Source organism: Loa loa (assembly GCF_000183805.2).
Source record: "Loa loa unplaced genomic scaffold supercont3.102, whole genome shotgun sequence".
NCBI classification, from domain to species: Eukaryota; Metazoa; Nematoda; class Chromadorea; order Rhabditida; family Onchocercidae; genus Loa; species Loa loa.
Window position 1 is genome coordinate 72,501 of NW_018108282.1, and position 20,850 is coordinate 93,350.

Here is a 20,850-nt window from a genome sequence, read left to right on the forward strand (position 1 = left end):
CATTGTATATCTTTTAAAATTGATTCATTCTTTTATGAAAATGCTGGAGCAAAAGATAGCTTTAGATCAACGCCGGGTTGTACATTCTTTCTCCATCTGTACTGGATCGAATATCATTACGCCCAACTTCGATCGAAAAGGAAGTTTTTCCGGAGATGGCTAAATGTGGAGAATTATATGCATTAGAGTTGTCGGGATTTTGGATGGATGTGGGGCAGCCAAAAGATTTCTTGACCGGTAAAAATTGCTTTAACCCTTTTACTTCGGCCTAGGATGTTGTTGTTGACATATGACGCCCATCATTTTATGCCACAGCATACCGAATGCGTTGACATTTACGCCTATCATTTTATGCCACAACATGCTATTTGTGCGGCATTATGTACATTTCTTTTTGAATTCACGCTTGTCTTCATCTATCTGCTAGCATTGTTACTCTTTACTTGCCTTTATTGCTTTCTTGATATTACTAGGTTTCAGCTAATTTTACTGTCCAAACTATTTGAGTTGATTCTAACTATTGTAGGTATGCGTTTTTACTTGAAACACCTTCGCGACAAGTCGCCATCGTTACTAGCTCAAGGTAGTCATATAAATGGTAATGTGATTGTGGATGAAACTGCAGTTATTGGCCGTGATTGCAGAATAGGTTTGTTTTAAATCACTTTGGTTACAACGAGGTATTGATGGCAGATTCCTTTGGCTGATTTACTTTCGATAAAAATCTGCCGTATTGATTATTAAACCATTCTGTCCGTTCCTTCGATCGGTCAGGTTATAGATGGATTTATGTCTCAGTGGATTTTTCAATCGCTTCATTTTACTGGATGCAGTTGATTTATCAAGTTAAATTCACGCATTATTTGTTTAGGGCCCAATGTCGTGATAGGACCACGAGTGAAGATTGAAAACGGTGTTTGTTTACGTCACTGTACCATTTTATCAGACAGCATCGTGCATACTCATTCTTGGATCAACAGCAGTATTGTTGGTAGAAAAGTAATCCTTTGGTGTTGTTTGAAAAAAGTGAAGTATGAGAATTAAGATAACTGTCTAACATGTAACTTCTGAGAGTTATGAACATCTTCATAGTTTTGTAGTGTTCAATCGGTGAATGGGTGCGAATTGAGAATACCTGCGTTATTGGCGACGACGTCGTCGTGAATGATGAACTGTACTTGAATGGTGCGAGAGTATTACCGCACAAAGCAATAACGACGAACGTTCCAGAGCCAGATATTATTATGTAACCGACTAAACTGGATGTGATATTTGGGCAGTTTAGGTGATGATTTGTTTTATGCCTTGTATATATTTCAGGTCTCCACTTTGGTCATTCCATGCACTTGATTCATAAATTATCATAATTTACTGAATTTTTGCAATACAGGAAGAATTTACGCTTGCTTGCAGCGTTTTGCATCTAGTCAAAGTTTGAAATTGAATCCCGTTTTACCTACTCTGTTCACAAGTTATCATTTTCCCTCTCTGTTGTCCCCACACTCCTCCGATTATATTACATTTAATAATCAATCCATCATCGGTGAGAAAACAAGTGCCAAACTTCTCGGACGTGGAAACATATAAATAATGAAAACATAGTTTGTCCTAACAGAAGGTTACGCAGAAATGAGGTGCGCAGTTTTTTTAGTGAGTGAGCTGATTACACGGGACTACGATATATCTTTGCCGGACACACAGAGCTGTCACTCACTTCGCCTCCTCTCTTTCTTGACGACAAGACGATCCTGAAATCGTTAGATATTTTTGAACATGGAAGAAAGTATTCAGATGATGTCTTGAAAAAGCTAACATTCACGATTCCAACAAAAATGATGAACCTTTTGGTGATAGCTGTTGAGCTGTTACTAAAAGGGTGTTGTTGAAGTGATGGGTTTGAACTTTCGCTTTCGCTGTCGGAAGATTCTGTTGACGAACTTGAATCACTGGATGACGCCTCCGCGAAATTTATGAGACCGTCCACACTCTTCAATACACCATCTGTAATGAAAAATGCAAGGGAAAAGTTGGCAAAGTCATTATTGCTTATAAAAAGTGCTACAGCATTTCACCACTGAAATTTATTTTTTCTGCTATTGGAATTGCGGCACTGATGGAATTGAGCTTCATCAGAACTGGGATCATTTCACATACCTATTACGTGTAATGTTCACTAACAAGAATAATAATTAATATCATAAAACAAAGAGAAAGAATACCAATAATAGGTAGGACATCTGGTCGAGCTTTCCGTAAACATTTTAACCAGTGTTGGCAAAACTTTGGTCTTCCAGCCAACGTTTTGAGGAGAACTAGAGGTAAATTCACTTTAGAACAGAAATTTTGAGTAACGGCGATCGTATCAGTCAAGTTCAGAACGACGTGCCACCATCCTGTAAGAAATTTTGCATCTAGGGTACAGAATTTCGTCTTTTACTTTATTTCCGTCTTTTATTCAAACTTCCATAAATTTATACGGTGTATTTCAAAAATCTATGGATACTAACCACCAGGAACAAATATGATTTCTCCCGGATATTGCACAGCTTCTATAGGTTTCCACTCTTTCAACCAATCTGAGGAACTAATCCGTCCATATACAGTAGCAAACCAAGTGATTGCTTCATCAGGATGAAAGCCACCCTCCTTCTTTGTTGGTTTTAAAATATTTTTTGGTGTTTGCGGGTGGAAAAAGCACCATCTAGAAAAAAAATATGCTTTTATTGAGCGCTACAGTGATACAGCCCACATCAATAAGACAATCGAACCTTCACAAAAGGTATCGCAGTATCCTGCCTGCAAAAAGTATTTTCAAAATCTATGTAATGAATCAACATTTGCTGCGATCATTGTATTTTTCTGGCTAATAACTCTTGCAATTTTTTTGGAATGATGAGATACTCATATTTTCAAGAAGGTAACCGTTGAGATCTATACATCAACGACTACATAAAACTGACTTTTTAGAACCTTTGATAAGAGCATTCCAAGCACTAGTCCCTAATGGATCGACGTGCATTCCCGTACCGGAACGGGAGGATCCTATAAGGAACCATCGATATGGCGGCCGCCGATCTTCACTCGCATAACGAAACAAATCATCCGCAAAAAACTGTGGCACAAGGTAGTCCTCCAGTAAACGTCTTACCTTGTAGCGCTGAAAGCAAAGCATCAAATCACTTTTGATATGAACAACTGCGTATGTCATGTCAAAAATGTAGTCATCAAAAAAAACTATATTCACATATAGTACCTATATGTAATCAAGAAGACTACTATTACATAAGAAATAGAATCCATAAAACTCAAGAATGAGGAATAATTTATTTATAAACCTCGCCAAATGAACTATCAAATATATAGAGCGGACTATCGTCAATCGTCTGTCTCATGTATTCTAAAAAATACTTCATTTTCAATTTCACGGAACGTCCGTCATCTTCCTCACCACATTTGAATTTTTGATTGCGATATTTCTTCAGCAGTATCTGAATAAATTAAAATGCAATAAATTAAAAATGGAAAAAAAATCTGAACTTACAGTCTGGATATGTGAGAAACATACAAACCTTAAAAGAATATTTCTTTCCTAAAACATTTATTTTCCATGTAGTGGGGCCAACAGTGCACCCACACAAGTTAAAAGTACCTATAATATCATTAGCTCACCAATATTTCAACAGTGAATTTAGCGATTCAGCTAGAAGAAAATTCAGTGCAAACGAAAGTCGATGTAATGAATGAAAAGAAAAAAAAAAACTGAGTGTGCAGCACAAAATAAGCGAAACGACTCAAAAATTTCAATGCGAGATGTGAGATTCTTACAGGAATCGACCATTTTCTGGTCGCAGACCAAGATGTAGTCAAACCAGTAAGAATAACAGGAACATGACGCGATTCATAATTTTCAGCGAATTCTTCAACAGTAATTTTGGAAGCATCCACCCTTTCAATATTATCTCTTGTCAACTTTTCACTTAATGTCTCAAATGTTTCGCAGTATTTCGCGCTGCTCCAATCGTCTTCGAATAATTCTAAATACTATCAAATAAAAGGGAAATGCGACAATTTTAAATAAAAAAAACACTCGTATAAAATGCATACGTTAATACAAACTATCGATAAAAACTTCCAATAATAAAACACTCAACGCACCAGATCTGGCTTTACGTTTCGCATGCCGAATGTATCGACGTAATCTATGTTGTGATACCGCCATTGAAATATTCGTAATACATAACACTACACAGGCCCTGGAAATCTTCGTGATTATCTGTTTTGCTTAATGAATGTTGCACTTATTAGGGATGATCAATGATATAATGGCACAAGGTTGGTGGAATGACATATAATGACATGAAGTATGAATATGAGATAGCAAAGACAACTTCATGTGCATGTTGCATGATGTAAAAGACAATACTTTGAAAAGAATTTATAAGAGGAACAGAACAGAAAACTAATAAATGAGAATGAACCGTTTGCAAACCCCCCCAGTTTGACACCAACTAGGAAAAAATGCAGTGCATGCTGCAAGGCAGCTGCATTCGCATAACTGTCCTGCTTATCAAGCAACTGCAGGAACCATCAAGCAGTAAACCCAGCAGCAAACTACACCGAATGTCACCTAGAAAATGTCATGTAGAAGAAATCACCGATGATTTTGTGCTCCCAAAAACTCCGCTTTTCCTGAATGGAATTCCTCACCGCTGTTTGTTTCTCGGTCAAGTTTGGTGTCTTATTCAGGCAGAAAGCGGGGTGCATTTCCTCTGGTGAGGGGAGGGCGATCTTCTGTTGGAGTTATATCATTTCACTGGGCGTTCAACGGCCACTTTGTTCTTCGACTTAGTATTTCCTGAACCTAGGCCAGTATGAGACATCACTCTTGCAAAGAAAGCAATCATTGAATATTGCAGTTAGATATGCACGGATGTATTACTAATTGTTAGGAAAATGTACTGGACGTTATACAGTGATAATTATCTCATTACCCATTATATTCATATGTATACTTTTGGCTATGCTATTCGCCTTTCACAGTGAAGGGAGCATAAATCAGGGATGAATTACAGGAATTCTATCTTTTTTGATACATAAGTAGTCAAGGATGCTATAATGCGTTAGGTTTGCTTTTTAGCACTATCTTTTTTTTTCCGATCTCTTAGGTCTTTTACGCTTGCTGATGGAATTGTTAGATAATGCACTTTTACAGTCGTACAAATGTCTGGCGGTATTGCCGCAGGTCGTTTAGCCGAGGAACGGAAAGCCTGGAGGAAAAATCATCCATTTGGATTTATCGCAAAACCTTCGTCGAATCCTGATGGCACGAGGAATCTCTTCAACTGGGAGTGTGCTATTCCTGGCAAGAAAGGAACCATATGGGAAGGCGGTCTATACAAGGCGAGTTGTGTTTTCACTTTTATTTGGGAAATTTGATTTAGGGCGAATTTTTATTCTATACTTATTATTCGATCTGACTTCATCTTTAGTATGAGTGAATTTTTTTTCAATTACACTTTGAATTAGATTAGGAAATATCCAATTCAATATCTATCTGAATTTCTCGCCAGAATACAGGATGTTGTTCAGTTAGTTTACATCACTTATCCTTACATTCAAATTCTTCCTGTTTGATTCTGTCACTATAACATCATTGCAGATTAGGATGCAGTTTAAGGATGATTACCCCTCTACACCACCAAAGTGCAAATTCGATCCTCCTTTATTTCATCCGAATGTGTATCCTTCAGGAACTGTTTGTTTGTCGCTATTAGACGAGAATAAGGTGTGCTTTTAAAGTTTCGCTCAGTATGTTTCGAGAATGTAAGTTAGCTCGGAGTCCTTTAAAACTGTTGTCGGGCATTTTTTCTTTATTAATTTCTCACCCATGATTTATAGGGGAACTTTGTTTTATGTATTTGTTATGTGATAGGTTCGGTCGCATATGTGGAATTGGTATCTGAACTACACATTTTATGTTAGGATAAAAGAGAGATGGCTTTTCGCACAGGAATGAGAGTCTTTTGTAAAACAAATTCCCAGTTGAAGACTTGAGGCAGTATTATGCTTCTAAACTTCGTCAAATGGATGACAGTAAAAGTTTTAGTAGTATATCGTGCCTATGCATACTGTTGTAGTCCTAAACTATTCTGCATTAATTTACTTTAAAAAGTCTATGTTGTAAATCTTTCAACTGAAAAGAGAGATTAGGTTAACTCTGGACGGTTTAATTTTGGTGGACTAATTTTCTTTGAAAAAATTAACGATCCAGCTTGTAATTCATATTCTATATTTATTATTGTAGCCTGACTCGATTTTGATAATGAAAGCTGAATGTCTGGATGAAGAAATTCATTTTTTAAATGAACACTGAAATGTTATGGTCGTTCCATGATATTTGTCAGCTCGGTCATTTGTTGTCATAATCATTATAGACTTAGTTGAACTGTAAATTTTCAATTCTTCCAGGACTGGAAACCATCTGTAAGTGTACGACAACTCCTGATTGGTATTCAGGACCTTCTAACGAACCCTAATGTTGAAGATCCCGCTCAAGCCGATGCATACCAAATTTATTGTCAAAATAGGTCGGCAAACTTTCGGTTCTTGGTTGTCGGTTGAACTAGTAACTTGCAATTTTCATTCATTAGCTTCAGGAAAATATGTTGATCATAACTTCGTGATTAATTTTATGTACGACAGAGAGAATGAGTGAAATAATGGGAGTTTTTTGAGATGGCTGTGCTTTCTGACTCATTTATTGAATTTATGGAAACTCAGGCATGGTAAATACTGTTTAGCGTGGTCCTTAGCTTGAATTAAACTGTCGATCCAATTTATAACATCGTTTGCTTTTAAGAATAGTACATTTCACCATCCTGAAACTTTCAAATTGAAATGACTTTTATGACTTTTAGAGTTGAGTACGAAAAAAGAGTTCGACGTCAGGCACAACAATTTGCTGCTGAAGTTGTCCAGAGGCAAATGTTAGATAACTAATGGAGGAAAGCATGATGTTCACATTAACAAAGTTCTGTTCATGCACAGGATCGATCTCGATATTGGCTAAAATAATTAGGCGTTATTTTGCTTCATGGTGGCGAAAAAAGAACTTTTTGGACTGGTTGTATCTAAAACTAAAAACTTAGAAAGCCAAAAAAGTATTTTGACGCAATTTTTAACTTCTGGACTAGAAATTATAGCCTAACACTATGAGAAGATTGGAGTAATGTTTATGATATAATATTCGCTGCTATTAGCTTTGTCACAGAGAAAGCAGAATTTTGAGTTGAGTTCTGCTTCGAAGACTGTCGGTTGAAATTATTCAGTTTGTCAGGTAAGAAAAGTAGCTTCTATGTGTTATTCAGGTAGCAAAGGATGATGTTCATGAATCAGATATTGTTACTATTAGGGATATTGATATTTAAACCAATTGTAGGATTCCATCATGAAAAATTTAAGAAGTAAGGATAGGTTTCCTTTATTCTTTGTTGAAAGTATGACCTAAATGCCGATTTCATCGTTAGTTTGGAAAAAATTTTCTTGGCCACTCTGGGATGAACAATCTAATATTTTATGGTATTAAAATTGGTTGTCACATTTCACAGTGTTTAATATGGGCAATTATTTTATTTGTAAATACCAAGCAACGTGCATGAGCATTGTGTATGAGCATATCTCTCTATAAACACTGTATATGCTCTACTCTGTAACAGTGCTGTTAAACAAGAAAACTATCATTAATTAGTGATAATTTGCAAAATTTTAAGGTTTCTTAGGCACTGTGCTCGCTCACTCGAAATTTTTTTTCATGCGTACACCATTGGTTTCTCTATTATTATCAATAAATTCCTTCGTTTTTATTTCATTCTGCACTCACTACAGTTAGCAGTTTAAAATCGTTAGTCGTATTCTACATACGGTTTTGGCTACAAAGAGATAAAGCAGTTGTATAAAGTTATGAAGTTCCATAGAGACTGTGGTCAGTTAAAATCATTTTGGAGACTTTCTCTACTTGTTCCTCGATTCAGACTGATAATGTCTTAGTCCCACCTCGCTACTGATTGCTGAGGTAAAGAATTATTGCGGAAGATCAAACTGGTGAAATACCTAATTTAAATAAACTCGAATGAAAGAAGAATGGAAAGGTGGCTTAAAGTTATTCATTAATAGGCGTGGGACCACATTTACTAATTGATCCTTTAGTATTTCAAAAAGATGCAAACGTTGCGGAGCATTACACACGTTATCCACTAGAGCACCAGTGAGACTACAAACGTAAGATACTGGTGATGATTTTGCGTCAGTTTATCTGCTACATGCATTTACCTGAGATTATTTGCTCGTGATGCCTCCTTAAGTACTCTTCCATTTAACTGAATTTTTCCACTTTTTACTAAGCCACTTCCCTTTATTTCCATGCTGTTCTCGATGATATTTAATCATTATTTTACTGGGTCGTGGTTTAAAAGACAAAAAAACAGAAAAAAAAACTGAAAAGTAATCAAACGGATAATTAATGAAACGTGCGTCCACAAGTGTGATAATCGAAGCTTCAAACTGACATTTAGAGATGAAGTTCCAGTGATGGACCAATTTGTGAATTATTTTTTAAAGCTTTAGTAAGAAATAATGTTCTGAATTGGTGTGCAGATATTACCAAAGTACACGACTGATCAATCATTTTCTTGATGTTCGGATACATTGCCCTTAAAAGAACCTGTAAAAGGGAATTCGCATAATTTTAGAGAAGAATAGAATGAAGGATATGTAAAATGTTGGGGGTTTTTCTATCATAATGTTTCCAGATTGTACACTGACATCTACTTGCCTATGCTGGCGAATTCCGTTGTTGTATGGTAGTAACATATAGTTGAAATATTTAGTTGTATTCTTAGAGGATGTCGCTGGCCGATTAGCTATGAAAAATATGGGACAATCGGTGATCTGTGAAAAGATGAGAATCGCCCTCATTAGAGTTATTATAAAGTTGTCATTTAAATACATTTCGTTCCTCTTACAGTGAGCTGTTTCCTCCTTCTTCGTGGCACATTTATTGTTGTGATTGCCTCCCTTTAGTAAATATACCTTCCGGCTGGGAATTCAAATTTGGATTTCTTTCTGAAATATTTAAAAGAATAATTTGATCAGATTTTTGGTCAGCTTTATCGTCCTTTTAAATTTCCTTATGATCATACCCGTTGTTCAATGTTCTAGAATTTAGTCTTTTACTGTTATATCATTCAGTCACTTTAAACTGTATCATTTAACTCAACAACTTTACATATTAAAAGAAAATTCAACAATTGCAACTTAAAATATCAGTTGCTTCCGTGACTGAATATCTATCTCTATGTGGATTTGAAAGTGGGTTATAAAATGATTATTTGAAATATGCATCTATCGTGATGGCAAATAGTTATAGGGATTTTCAATTCCCAACAAAATGTTGCTCCCGATGATGCTGTTTTTGGTGAAAATAACCACCGGTGGTCAGCAACAGTCTGTAATTGATTCATCATGCAGCGAATACACAATCCCGTTCTCATTTCAAAGTGATAAAACCGGAAATCCAAGTATCGTTATGCTTTTTCAACCATTTGAAAGGAATGATAAATAGTTTATCCATTTGTAACATGTACTATTGTAATTTTTCTAGCGTAAGTTAGCATTTAAATATGCAAATCTATGAAAGTTGATATCATATTGACGAAGGAATATTATAATATCCTTCGTTGTCCGTTATTAATAATTCTAAATACATCAGTTTTTTTCGTAGCCTATAAATTTAATGAAATGTTGAGACTTTTGAGAATGTTGTATTTATAAAATCTAATTTTGTAGGCCAATTACTTTTCTCCCAAATTATTAAAAGTATTCTGAGACTTTGCTTTCTCAGCAGGAATATTTGAAAGCAGTAAAAATATTTTTCTCAGTAACATTATATGAAATCATTTTCCAGCTCTATTATGTACTTCACCTGTTTGTTTCGGCCAAAAAAGATTATACGAATTGAAACGTGATGACATGATTGCAGAAACCGAAACTGAAACGAAGAGCCCGCTCAACACGGAAAATCCCATTTATAAAGCAGTAAATTATTTTTCATTATGGGATCAAATGTAGGTTTTTAGTAAAAAATGATCATTTCCAATTTGTAAGCATAATCTGACATCTTATAAGTTCATTCAAATATCTTTTCAGCAGTGTCATAAATACTATCAGAACATCAGTTGTGTCGGAGAAACACAGTGGACGGTTGCATTGCTTCTTGAAAATGACGGAAATATTGTTAAGTAGGAAATTTCGATCATTGCTTATTATCCATTCTAATATGTCTAATGATTCTGAATATTAAGATTCTTTTTTTTTTTTTTTTTTGTCAGGGCGAAATGGAAATGCTGCAATTACGAGGGTTTGCGACACGCCAGAGCAATAAAGACAGTGATTGTTAAAACTGATGAAAGCTATACAGGTGGAGAAGTATATCAAAATAACCGCAGAGTTGCTTTTGATCTGATCAAGGAAGTATATCTCTTATTCGATGAACAACAAAGGTTAAGTATTTGAATGCCATCTTCTTTGATTGTATTTATCACTAAATTATTTTTGTTAACTAGTAAATAACTGCTATTGAGCACATAATCTAAAAATTTCGCGCTATTAACTGGTGTTAAAGCAATCTGATTATAGCTTAAAGCAATCTGATTATAGCAAGTTGTGAATTAATTTAAGGAAAGCGTTTCCACGACTAATACATTCTCCTGATTGGTTGTAAATATCACTAGCCAATAATTTCAAATAGTTCAATGAAATAATTAATCCTCAAGATCCCATCTCCATTTCCATATTTATCTACTTTGTTCGAACCTAAAAATCAACTTTTTTGTATACACATTTAGACCTCGCTACGAGCTGAAAATAATGCGCTTAGCATGCATTCCGAAACCGGTTGATATCAAAAATAAATGTTCGTTTGCATTTTCTTCATTTGCATCTTTTCTGCTTTCAGCTAACTAAAATCCATTGTAATTCTGAACCACAACTGTATTTTGTCCCACTCAGTAACCTGTTCTGCACAGTATCACAGCTCTTATTCTTATTTTCTCCTCCATTAAGGATTTCTAAACCTCTGAAAATAATGAGCACATCCTCAAAAGCAAGTCTCCTTTATTTTTCACCATTATTTCTACTCTTTCCCTCTCGCATCTTTAAATCTAAATAGTGATAAATGGCGAAAAATTAACGAGACCTTTTCATCCTTTTCTAATTTCAGTATCAAGGTTTAACAGTTTGAAAAAATATGGTTACACAGATACTTATACTGAAAAAGATTAAGAAAATAGAGAAACGTTTGTAAGCTATGATTTCATTTGGTCCGTTTTTTGAAATTGAAATTTGAGAAATTTTTGATATCTGCAACATTTTGCTTTCAGTATCCTGTTTAGCATCCTTCTCAATTATTTCATATTTTAATTTGAAATAAAATATAATTATTTCGGTAATAGCAGTGTTTGTAGTATTAATTGATAAGAATAGTGAGTCAAACTTATCAGCAGTGGACGTTTCATCAGAATACGATACCGAAGAATATGTTTTTACAAATCAGCACCGCACAAAATATGCAAAACCAAGAAGGTACTTACTACAGTTCAATTTTTTTATTTTTTCCTTAAGCTACGTAAAAGTTTTTCTCTTTCATAATGCAGGCATATTCTGAGGAACAGAAATTTGAAGCGTGTCAGAATTTTCAAAAACTAGAATTGCATTTTATTCTTATTATGGTCTCTCTTGCTCCAACCCCTCTTGATTTTATTTCAATAACATTTCAACAGACGATCAACAATTCTGGACGATGAAAATTTCGATGATTTATTCTCACCCAGACATCGAATGGCCCATCGGAGGATGTTTTCGCTTCGTAGAAGACCTTTTTACAGACCTATTGCTGAAGATTACGACTACTACGACTACAATCCTGTGATTTTCAGGCACCCATCTGTGCATCGCAAGTACCAATCTTTTAGATGCCTTCAATCATAAGCTTTGTCATATTTATAAGCTGTTATATTTATACTCTAAAGCATGAAGATGCTAGACAGCTCTGAAAGTATGCCTAATTGTCTTCGAAGGAAAGTATATTTTAGGATAATTGCGGATGCATTATGGCCGATTAATTTGGGTATAATGGGACGCAGTGGTCCTGTTGTAGCTGGAGCAGCAGTATCTCCAACTTTTTATGAATTTACATCACCGGTAGTTTCAAATTTTCACAAAAATGACTTGAAGTATCTTATTTTGTTCTACCTGGATCTCTTTGTGCCCATATGTTTATTTAGAATGCAATCGAGAGTGACTATCACCAGTTTGTCGACAGTGATAGCACAACGACTCCTGCCACTTCTGCCCAAGCCGAAGTCTACGGTCAACTATCAGCTACTGTAGGTGATCCTGTGAATGATTATAATATGTTAACAATCAACCAATTCAAATTGAAGTATAGGTTCTCTTCATCATTGAACGTTTGTAAATCTAAAGTGTGTTAAAAGTACTGTTTGAAATCAAACTCATTTTTCTTCAAATAATTGACTGATAGGTAATTCTTGCGCCATTTTTTTTTCATTTTCTCAAAATTTGAAATACTTGCGTGATTCTTTTTACAGCCAGCAGTCGGGCAATTGTTACCAACATATTCTAGTTTACAATACCAGCCTCAAAGAGCTATAATACCATCAGAGCCAAAAACTATAGCTGCTGCACAGCACACTGTACCTACATATAGCGGCGGTAATGTACCGGTAAACTATTTAGTCAACATATTGATTGTTCAGAAAGAAAAATATTACAGTTTGTACTTGTCAGAATTCGTTAACAGATAATGCTGAAAAGGTGGGAAAAAGGAAGCATTCTTCTTTAAATAAATACCAAATCGAAAGTAAAATAGTGATACTGATGTTAAAAGTTATGAAGTTCATATAAATGCTTTCAGTACTATCATGACTATTTTGAAACGCTGCAGTGCTTTAGTGGAGATACAACGGTGCAGACGCCTGATCAGATAAAACGGATTGACGAATTACAAATTGGAGACCAAGTCTTATCCATCGAAGAATCGCTGGTAAGTCAATAAATTTCATTGAAACCGGATTTCAAAACAACTCCAGTCATTCAGAATATAAATGGATTTCATAATAGAAAACCTACAAATGAGAGTTATTTGATTTAGGTTTCTTACTCACCAGTGGTGTTGTTTTTGCATCGATCCGATAATGAATCAACAATTTTCAACAAAATTATTCTGGTTAGTTTTTCAATTATTAATACTATTTCCTTGTTTTCTTTTGCCTTTTTACGTTAACCAGCAGGAGTTGAGTGGATATCAAAGATTTAGGGTGAATTTTTGGACTTCAAAGAGAGTCATTAATGTTTCTGCTGTTTCAGGAAAACGGGAATATAATAAAATTAACTGATTATCATTTATTATATGTTACCGATTGTATAGAAGGAGAAAATCTACGTTTAGTATTTGCGAAGGATGTTCGATTAGGACACTGCCTACATGTTGTTCGGGAACAATCCAACGATTTGGTGCCCGTTCAAGTATCGAATATCCAGCGGGTCTGTTTTACTTCATCATTAATCTACTCATTGCAATGAGAATTCTTTATAAAAGAATAATAGAAACTAAGGGAATGGAACAAACATAAATTTGTCTATAAACCAAATCACTTTCCTTACCACTCGTACGTAATACAGTAAAATATGTGAATTTCAGTTAACTGGCAAAGGATTTTATGCACCTCTTACGGCAAACGGAGATATTATCGTAAATTCAATACTGTCATCCTGTCATAGCAATGTAGCGGTGCAAACCTTACAGCAGTCGATATTCAGTCTTTTACGAAAATTCCGATATTTGATCTCTACTGATCAAAGCACAGATGGCTTACTGCCAGGCATTCAATTTCTTACACAAATTTCAGACCTCGTTTTGCCATACAGCATTGCTTAGCGGTTCATCAGATGTTTCCCTCATGACATTTCTTATGCTAAATAAATAAAATTTTTTTGAATAACAATCTCATTCCTGAGTACTTTTATCAGAGCCATAATGCTATTACTCATCATGATAGAAATATAATAAAAATTAATCAATTATCTGGAGAAGTTAAGTCATTTAAAAATAATCAGTATCAGTTAAAATAATCAGTGGTCGGCAAAATGAAACTTCCTTGTCCAAGTGGTTTTGTGGTATAAGTAATATTCATCGGCCATCTGGTATCGTAAAGTGATGGCGCTTCTAACAGTATCAAGAAAGTGCCGACATTTAGAATAGAAAATATTATTAGGAATAATCGGTCAAGTACCATTGCTACGAAGATCCATTCGTCCGATATCTATAAGCAAAATATTCGACATTTTCTGTTGTTTCCGCAATTCCGACCTTTGCACATTTTGTGATCGTAAACTTAGAGAATGTAATTGAGGTTGCTATGCTCATTTGAATCGATATCAGATCTGAGAAGGAAGTCAAAGTTCTGATTCCGAATATTTTGTGCCAAGCAAATTTATTCTTTATATCCACATATCCCCAAATCCAAAAAAAAAATCTTCATAATAAGCAAACTGAAAGCATTAAAAATAGAAACCTGAGCTTCCTCCTCATCCATCCGGAAGTGGTTGGCAATAAATCGGATCTGTTGTAATAATGTCGCAACAATGTCTCTCTTATAATTTAAGCATTTTTCGAAATCGTTTAAACAATGATGTTGGTAAATGAAACTCTTGTCATCTTCAATCCCATGCAAAATAACATTTTAAACTCGGGTCTTTCATTGTAGCAATTAAGAAAATATAAAAATTAACTGTCCAATTCTTATCCCCTAAACAAAACTTCTGTCAAAAGTGGACTCTCCGCATTCATTTCCTATGATTTGAGCAAGGAAGAGAATAAGATTAATAAGATGGCAGACCATAAAATTGCCTGAATATATCATTTCCTCAAAGTACAACTGCTAGAATACTCATGCGTTCCATACAGAATTTTTTTAAACATAATATAAAGATGATTTGACAAATAAATTAATCGGTCTCAATATCTCAATATCGCATAATTCCATATAGCAGTGAATGTAATTTGTTATCGCAGCTGTTCACTTGTCATAAAAAAGTGACAGAATCTACAGATTACTTTTTTGAACTGTGAAACAGTACAGCTCATCCGGTGGGATCCTTTGTCTTACCAGCGATAAGGCATCAACTAATTCATTCTTCGTAGTTTCAGTTTTTCGCTTCGGCATATCTCGTTCCATAAACAGCATTCTCAAACATAAATGCATAAATATTTTAAAATGATGAATCACTTTATTAAAACTTACAGTTTGTCTTTGCAGCTCCATCTCGTATGGTTCTCTCAGTAACCTAACGACTGAACATAAGCTTTGGATGAAATTTACGATGCTATATGCAAATCATATTGTTTGACCCAATCATTAGTGGGAATGTTGATGGCTTAGACTGATCGGGATTGATAGAGTGCAGCAATTACTTTACTTGCTTGAAGTTTTCATACTTACCGGTCTTCATCTTCCAACATTACTAAATTGGTTAGATGCAGAATCGAATTTATGGAATTGTAAATCACTTAAATGAAAGGTAATATGGGCAACGTTTGTTTGACCATCATAGGGAATTACAGTATCACATATATTTATATCTTATTCAGGTAGTTTGTACAAAATGTTACTTTGGTTTGTACAAAATGTTACTTTGGTAAAAAATGAAGGAACAATCTGCGTATCCAGGGTGACATACGATAAGCAGATCCACTTCGGAAACGAAAATTCACCGTGATAACAGAAACGACTGTCGAGAGTGAAACGAGTATCATTGTTGTGATTAGATAACGCCCAAACATAGGTATTACTAATGAAGTTGGCGGTATTATGTCGATTAAAACCTTCAAATATTATGACCATGAGATATTATGTAGGAGTAATAGTTCACAAATCAGTCTGGTAGGAACGTTCGAGTCAGTAAGATTTCATCTTTTAGAGAGATGATTTGAAAATGATGATTGCCACTAATTTATTCAACTCTATTAATCAAAAAGAATAATAAAAGTGTTTCTGGACCGGGCAAATGAACATTTAAATGAAGATTTCGCAAAAACTTCAGGTTGATGTTTTACGCTTGAAGTCTTTGTCTTTTTAACAGTTTTTCGTTTTTTCAAAAAAATAAGCAATAACCATCATTCGTCAAATATTTCCTCCCAAAAAAATGTCATTTGTGGTGGAGAAATGATCATTAAAATATCGGATATAGTAGGAAAAGTGAAATTCAATTGTGTTTCGCTTTCTCCTTTCTCTCTTTTTAATTTAAACATGTTATCAGAACTATGCAAAACTACGTGTTTCAAAATCTTCTCTAAAAGTGAGTCAAAATTAAGCAGTGTAAGAAGTAGCCAAATTTAAGTAGTAATTGGATAATTAGAAACATTTTTGCATAAGTAAAAAAAAGTGGGAAATTAAAGTTAAATTGGGAAAAGTAAAAAATTGGAAATTAAAAAAATTAAAACGAAGTTATCAGACATATGATTTAGTACATAATCATGGCTTTTATGCTAATATGCATCCAGAGACGAAAACAAAATACTTGCTAAATTATTAAGTTTACTTCATGCAGGCATCATTTAGCAATTTGGTAGATTCTGATAGAAGTGAAACTGAATGTGCAATTTAGCTCATGAGAAATGAATTTTATCACTATCGGCTAAGAAATGACTTAGCGGATAGTGATAAAATTAGTCAAAATGTGATTAATTTTATTGCTTTCAAGCAATTATCATCTAAATGTTGAAGGTCGCACACCGTCTCGCTTTTCATATTTCACGAATATTTGCAGATATGATAAAGAGTAACTCACCAAAAAGAATACTGTTAGTGTAACCAAGATAGATATTGCAAATGTTATTTTGTGATCAGTTAAATAAAAACACTGGTAGTAAGGAGAGATATTAGGAAGCACGGCACGATCAGGTTGCAAGTGAAGAAAAGTGTTTTCCGATGTAATACAAAATAATAGGTGATATCAACATATTTTTCTGGACCACAACAACTTATATAAAGGACAGAATGTCGAGCTGATGATAATGATAAAAGGTCCCATTCTGCAGATCTAAACAATCTTGTTCACATTTTTTTGTAAATTGTAAAGAAATCTTCTATAGAAGGAAATCACTCACTTCTATTCATTTAGATTTTGCTTATATTTTTATCTTATTCCTACTGTAAAAAGAGTAATTCTAGTGATTGAAGAAGATTGCTAATTTATGAGTTTTATTAAACCTCTTTCAAAAGGTCTTTTTCATGGATGCCATAAAAAGAAATCTTCTGTAGATCTATAACTACTCATCAATAACTACTTCTCTCTTCAATGCCATAATGTTCAATGATTATGAAATGATTACTGGTAAAAAAAACTGAGATCCATGCCTATTTTCATTGTTTCAACATCTTGTCCATATTTGTCAATCCCACTCATTACTTGATCTACAAAAAGATAAAAGACTGTCCATCTACAACATGAATTGCAAGTGAAGTCAGTTTTAAAAACATAATTATTTTGTGAATGAAAACGTGAACCTTGTGGTAGCTGTTTTAAATCGACGTAATAACCCGTGTAAGACCAAGCGCCGAATTTCATTTCGCAATGTTGTGAGTCATATGGGAACCAAGTCACATCGATCTGAATGTTTCTAACGGAAAAATAAGAATTAACCGATTTCCCTTGATTTTATTAAGAAAACTTGCCGGACAAAAAGATTTGTAAATGGCTGGCGGCTGCCATAGAACTCGTCCATCATAAGCGACAAGGGCATCCGTAAAAATTGTTATATCCGGATCACCTGCTGCACTACAAGGAAATGAATTTGGTAACTCCATAAGCAAAATTTTCCACAACTTCGACGTCTTTCTCCATGACAACAATTCTGAATTCTACTCGTACTTGTTGTATAACACAAGATCAGGTGTCCAAATTTGATCGCTTGGGATATGTAACGTTGTGATACCACCGTATTTCGATGGATCCCAAGTTAATTTTGAATCGTTCCATTGCTGAAATCATAAATAAAAGTGGATTTTCGGAAATGAAACAAAAATCAGTTTTTGTTTTTTTTCCATGGAAAATGGAAATTTTGAGACGAATTGCATAGCAAAAGGGAATTACCATCTCAAGCCATAAGTTTGTCGTCAGAATTTGATTCTTTTCATCCTGAAAAAAAAGATTCATCGTGGAATAGAAAAACCGATACCACAATAGTAACAATAACTGCCTTCCAATTTACTTACCACGTCAATGATTCGAATTAATGATGCACCCAGATTTACTGTAAGAACATTAGTACTATTTTTAATTGGACGCGGGATTTTGTTATAGTCATACAAAAGATCCTGGTATAGCTGGCCTTCTAATTCCACGAAGCTTCTCCTAGCCATCAGAACTAGCTTATTGGTTAATAAGAAAATAAGGAATAAAAGCATAGCTCAATTTTGACCACAGACCTCTGAAAAAAGAAGAATGTAAGGAAAAATGTAGAAATACTGCAACATTATTTTGAACAACGGATCCTGAATATCTATCCAGGACAAAGTGAATTCGAATCCCACCGTTCTTCTAAAGTTGCGCACACGAATATTATTAGATTTGATGTACCTAAGGTATTTCCAGCTACTTAGACATATCGTTACTTCAATTCTCAGAACATCTTAGAGTTTGCGCCAGCACATTCCTGACTATCACATACATAAATTCCAAGATTACTGATTTTAATGTTAACAGGATAAACTATGAAGATACCATCTGATAGTTACCGATGAACTGTTTAATTACAACAGTCACATGCCAGAACGGAAAAAGCTGGAATAATTTTCCTATTAAGAGCTCCTTTGATCAGTGAATGGGTCTCCACATGATAGCTGAGGGATTTGTTGGGAGCCATTTAACAGCCTGAACAAACAACCAGTACGTATTAGGCATTTTTATCGACTATTATTGGAGTAGAGCTATGCTTTACTTTTTATATAATGCATGGTGAATGCTTCTCTTCCTTTGGATCTTCCTCTATTAATAACCATCTGCAGAGCCTAACCCTGGCCTAATCCAATCTTCATTGATTTCCCATCTTTTGTGTTCTTTTTGTCACAACAACAACACCATAACAAATCTTCCAACAGAAGCATTATGTGTTGAAATAAGATCAAAATATTTTTAGCTTTGAATCGGAATATCAATTTAAGGGTCAAAATGGTAGCATGTTATTTGTTTACTGAATGTGTACATGTTAGTTTCATTTGTTTCGAGAGTCGTATGCACTTGAATGTAGCCAAAATGCCACTGATAGCCTGATCATATGGATGTGTAATGTCATCTAACGTCATAAATCCATCAGAAGTATGATATATGTATATTTATCAGTAATGCATATATGTTTAAATATTTTAAACATGTCTTTTTATATATTTGTTCTAAACATAAAAGTTGAAAACAAATAATTATTGCTGGCACACATAGCCAACTATGTCATCTTGAAGGATCCTTTCATTGCAGTCAGCCGTGTACCAATTTCCACCATTCTTTTCGGTTGCCGCAAACACACACGAATACATTTTGCTCGGCTCATTCTTACCCCATAAATGATACTTCAACTTCGTGCCATCTGGCCATTTCCATCCGTTGCCATCTTTCAAAAGACCGATCCAAAATGGATGCTTGAAGTGAAAATTAGCTGAAAAAGTGTAACAGGTGGAACACACTAATGGTATTGCTTTTTTTCAACTGTAAAAAAAGAAAAAGATAGTCACCGCGTTGGTCACTTTTAAAATTATGAAAGAGCTGGAAATAGCTGTAATTTTTAAGGGATAACCACAGGATGAAATGTAAGAATGGGAAAGGGAACTTGCAATACAAAAATTTGACGACATCTTTATTGACCATCGTTACTAACACCGCTCCCATTTTTATGCACTTCTTTTCAGCTTCATAATATGTGTAACTGTCGTTGTCCATCTGAAAAAATAGTTTAAAAATGACTGAATTATATACCTTTTGTACATTTTTTATATTAAGTTATAAAAAAAGTAGTTTGATAAACATCAACAATTGCCTGAATGAAGTAGCACCGACCGCGGAAAAGTTTCCAATCATTGTCACATGAATCTGCAAAATATTGTAGAGCAGGTTTATAAATTAATTTGAGGAATATTATCAAAACAATATTGCCTTTTGTAGCATATAAAGTATTTTAAAAGCTCCTCTGAGTTTTATAGGTGGAAAATCATTTTGTGTAAGGTAGCGCCTAACATTGAGAATAGGCCGTTGTTTTTTTTTTTTTTGAACGTTTCATTGAATTTATTAGATGATTGGTAAAACAACTTTTTAAATGTTATCCTTAAATTTACATTGTGGTTCCGGCGCTAAATAACTTGGGGTGGCTGTTGTATTTTGTAAATCAGTTGTGGACGAATCATCTGAAGAATACGATGAATGCGAGCTTATCGTATCAACTATTCCAGAATCGTTCTTTGAGCTGCTTTCGATTTCAGGAGAAATTTCTCTGGATGAGTCAGTCGTTGCGTTTACATTAGTGATGTTGGATTTGTTCGAGAAAATCATAGGAGTCTCTTTTTCGGTTTCACTTATTGTGGTATTTTCAGTGCTATTTTCTGATACAGGAGATAAAAGAGCTTTCGTCGACAATGTATCCTCAGTAGTGATTTCTGTTATGGGAGATGAAGGAACTTTCGTCGATAATCTATCCTCAGTAGTGATTTCTGTTATGGGAGATGAAGG

General features: G+C 34.6%; 8 protein-coding genes across 8 annotated transcripts; 3 read left to right on the plus strand and 5 right to left on the minus strand.

Annotated features, from left to right (window-relative positions):
• Positions 1–61: 61 nt before the first annotated feature.
• Positions 62–1,343, plus strand: LOAG_05391 (GDP-mannose pyrophosphorylase B). Its single transcript, XM_003140928.2, has 4 exons — positions 62–237; positions 527–649; positions 872–999; positions 1,101–1,343. Exons 1-4 carry the CDS (start codon positions 156–158, stop codon positions 1,248–1,250), a joined length of 483 nt encoding a protein of 160 aa, XP_003140976.1. The 5' UTR covers positions 62–155; the 3' UTR covers positions 1,251–1,343.
• Positions 1,344–1,552: 209 nt separating this feature from the next.
• On the minus strand, positions 1,553–4,261 carry LOAG_05392 (jmjC domain-containing protein). Its single transcript, XM_020446831.1, has 8 exons — positions 4,156–4,261; positions 3,826–4,034; positions 3,336–3,488; positions 2,961–3,157; positions 2,508–2,701; positions 2,220–2,393; positions 1,842–2,001; positions 1,553–1,748 (listed from the first exon to the last, which is right to left on the minus strand). The coding sequence occupies exons 1-8, from the start codon at positions 4,217–4,219 to the stop codon at positions 1,664–1,666; spliced, it is 1,236 nt and encodes a 411-aa protein (XP_020302870.1). The 5' UTR covers positions 4,220–4,261; the 3' UTR covers positions 1,553–1,663.
• Positions 4,262–5,206: 945 nt separating this feature from the next.
• Positions 5,207–7,666, plus strand: LOAG_05393 (SUMO-conjugating enzyme UBC9). The gene is made up of 4 exons (XM_020446832.1): positions 5,207–5,400; positions 5,660–5,785; positions 6,469–6,587; positions 6,918–7,666. The coding sequence occupies exons 1-4, from the start codon at positions 5,221–5,223 to the stop codon at positions 6,997–6,999; spliced, it is 507 nt and encodes a 168-aa protein (XP_020302871.1). The 5' UTR covers positions 5,207–5,220; the 3' UTR covers positions 7,000–7,666.
• A 1,779-nt stretch (positions 7,667–9,445) lies between these two features.
• Positions 9,446–14,011, plus strand: LOAG_05394 (hypothetical protein; the record flags this gene model as incomplete). The annotated part of the gene is made up of 14 exons (XM_003140931.1): positions 9,446–9,575; positions 9,962–10,092; positions 10,204–10,295; positions 10,386–10,556; positions 10,902–10,969; positions 11,520–11,637; positions 11,835–12,011; positions 12,147–12,255; positions 12,339–12,521; positions 12,663–12,797; positions 12,989–13,117; positions 13,226–13,300; positions 13,441–13,617; positions 13,775–14,011. The coding sequence occupies 14 exons, from the start codon at positions 9,446–9,448 to the stop codon at positions 14,009–14,011; spliced, it is 1,932 nt and encodes a 643-aa protein (XP_003140979.1).
• Positions 14,012–14,192: 181 nt separating this feature from the next.
• LOAG_17608 (hypothetical protein) lies at positions 14,193–14,813 on the minus strand (the record flags this gene model as incomplete). The annotated part of the gene is made up of 2 exons (XM_020450267.1): positions 14,649–14,813; positions 14,193–14,396 (listed from the first exon to the last, which is right to left on the minus strand). Exons 1-2 carry the CDS (start codon positions 14,667–14,669, stop codon positions 14,193–14,195), a joined length of 225 nt encoding a protein of 74 aa, XP_020306074.1. The 5' UTR covers positions 14,670–14,813.
• Positions 14,814–15,094: 281 nt separating this feature from the next.
• On the minus strand, positions 15,095–15,893 carry LOAG_05395 (hypothetical protein). The gene is made up of 2 exons (XM_020446833.1): positions 15,768–15,893; positions 15,095–15,321 (listed from the first exon to the last, which is right to left on the minus strand). The coding sequence occupies exons 1-2, from the start codon at positions 15,887–15,889 to the stop codon at positions 15,180–15,182; spliced, it is 264 nt and encodes an 87-aa protein (XP_020302872.1). The 5' UTR covers positions 15,890–15,893; the 3' UTR covers positions 15,095–15,179.
• A 1,570-nt stretch (positions 15,894–17,463) lies between these two features.
• LOAG_05396 (acetylcholine receptor protein) lies at positions 17,464–18,497 on the minus strand (the record flags this gene model as incomplete). Its single annotated transcript, XM_003140933.1, has 6 exons — positions 17,464–17,549; positions 17,643–17,745; positions 17,811–17,913; positions 18,007–18,116; positions 18,229–18,273; positions 18,351–18,497. The coding sequence occupies 6 exons, from the start codon at positions 18,495–18,497 to the stop codon at positions 17,464–17,466; spliced, it is 594 nt and encodes a 197-aa protein (XP_003140981.1).
• Positions 18,498–19,553: 1,056 nt separating this feature from the next.
• LOAG_05397 (hypothetical protein) lies at positions 19,554–20,067 on the minus strand (the record flags this gene model as incomplete). Its single annotated transcript, XM_003140934.1, has 3 exons — positions 19,554–19,786; positions 19,863–19,903; positions 20,006–20,067. 3 exons carry the CDS (start codon positions 20,065–20,067, stop codon positions 19,554–19,556), a joined length of 336 nt encoding a protein of 111 aa, XP_003140982.1.
• Positions 20,068–20,850: the final 783 nt, after the last annotated feature.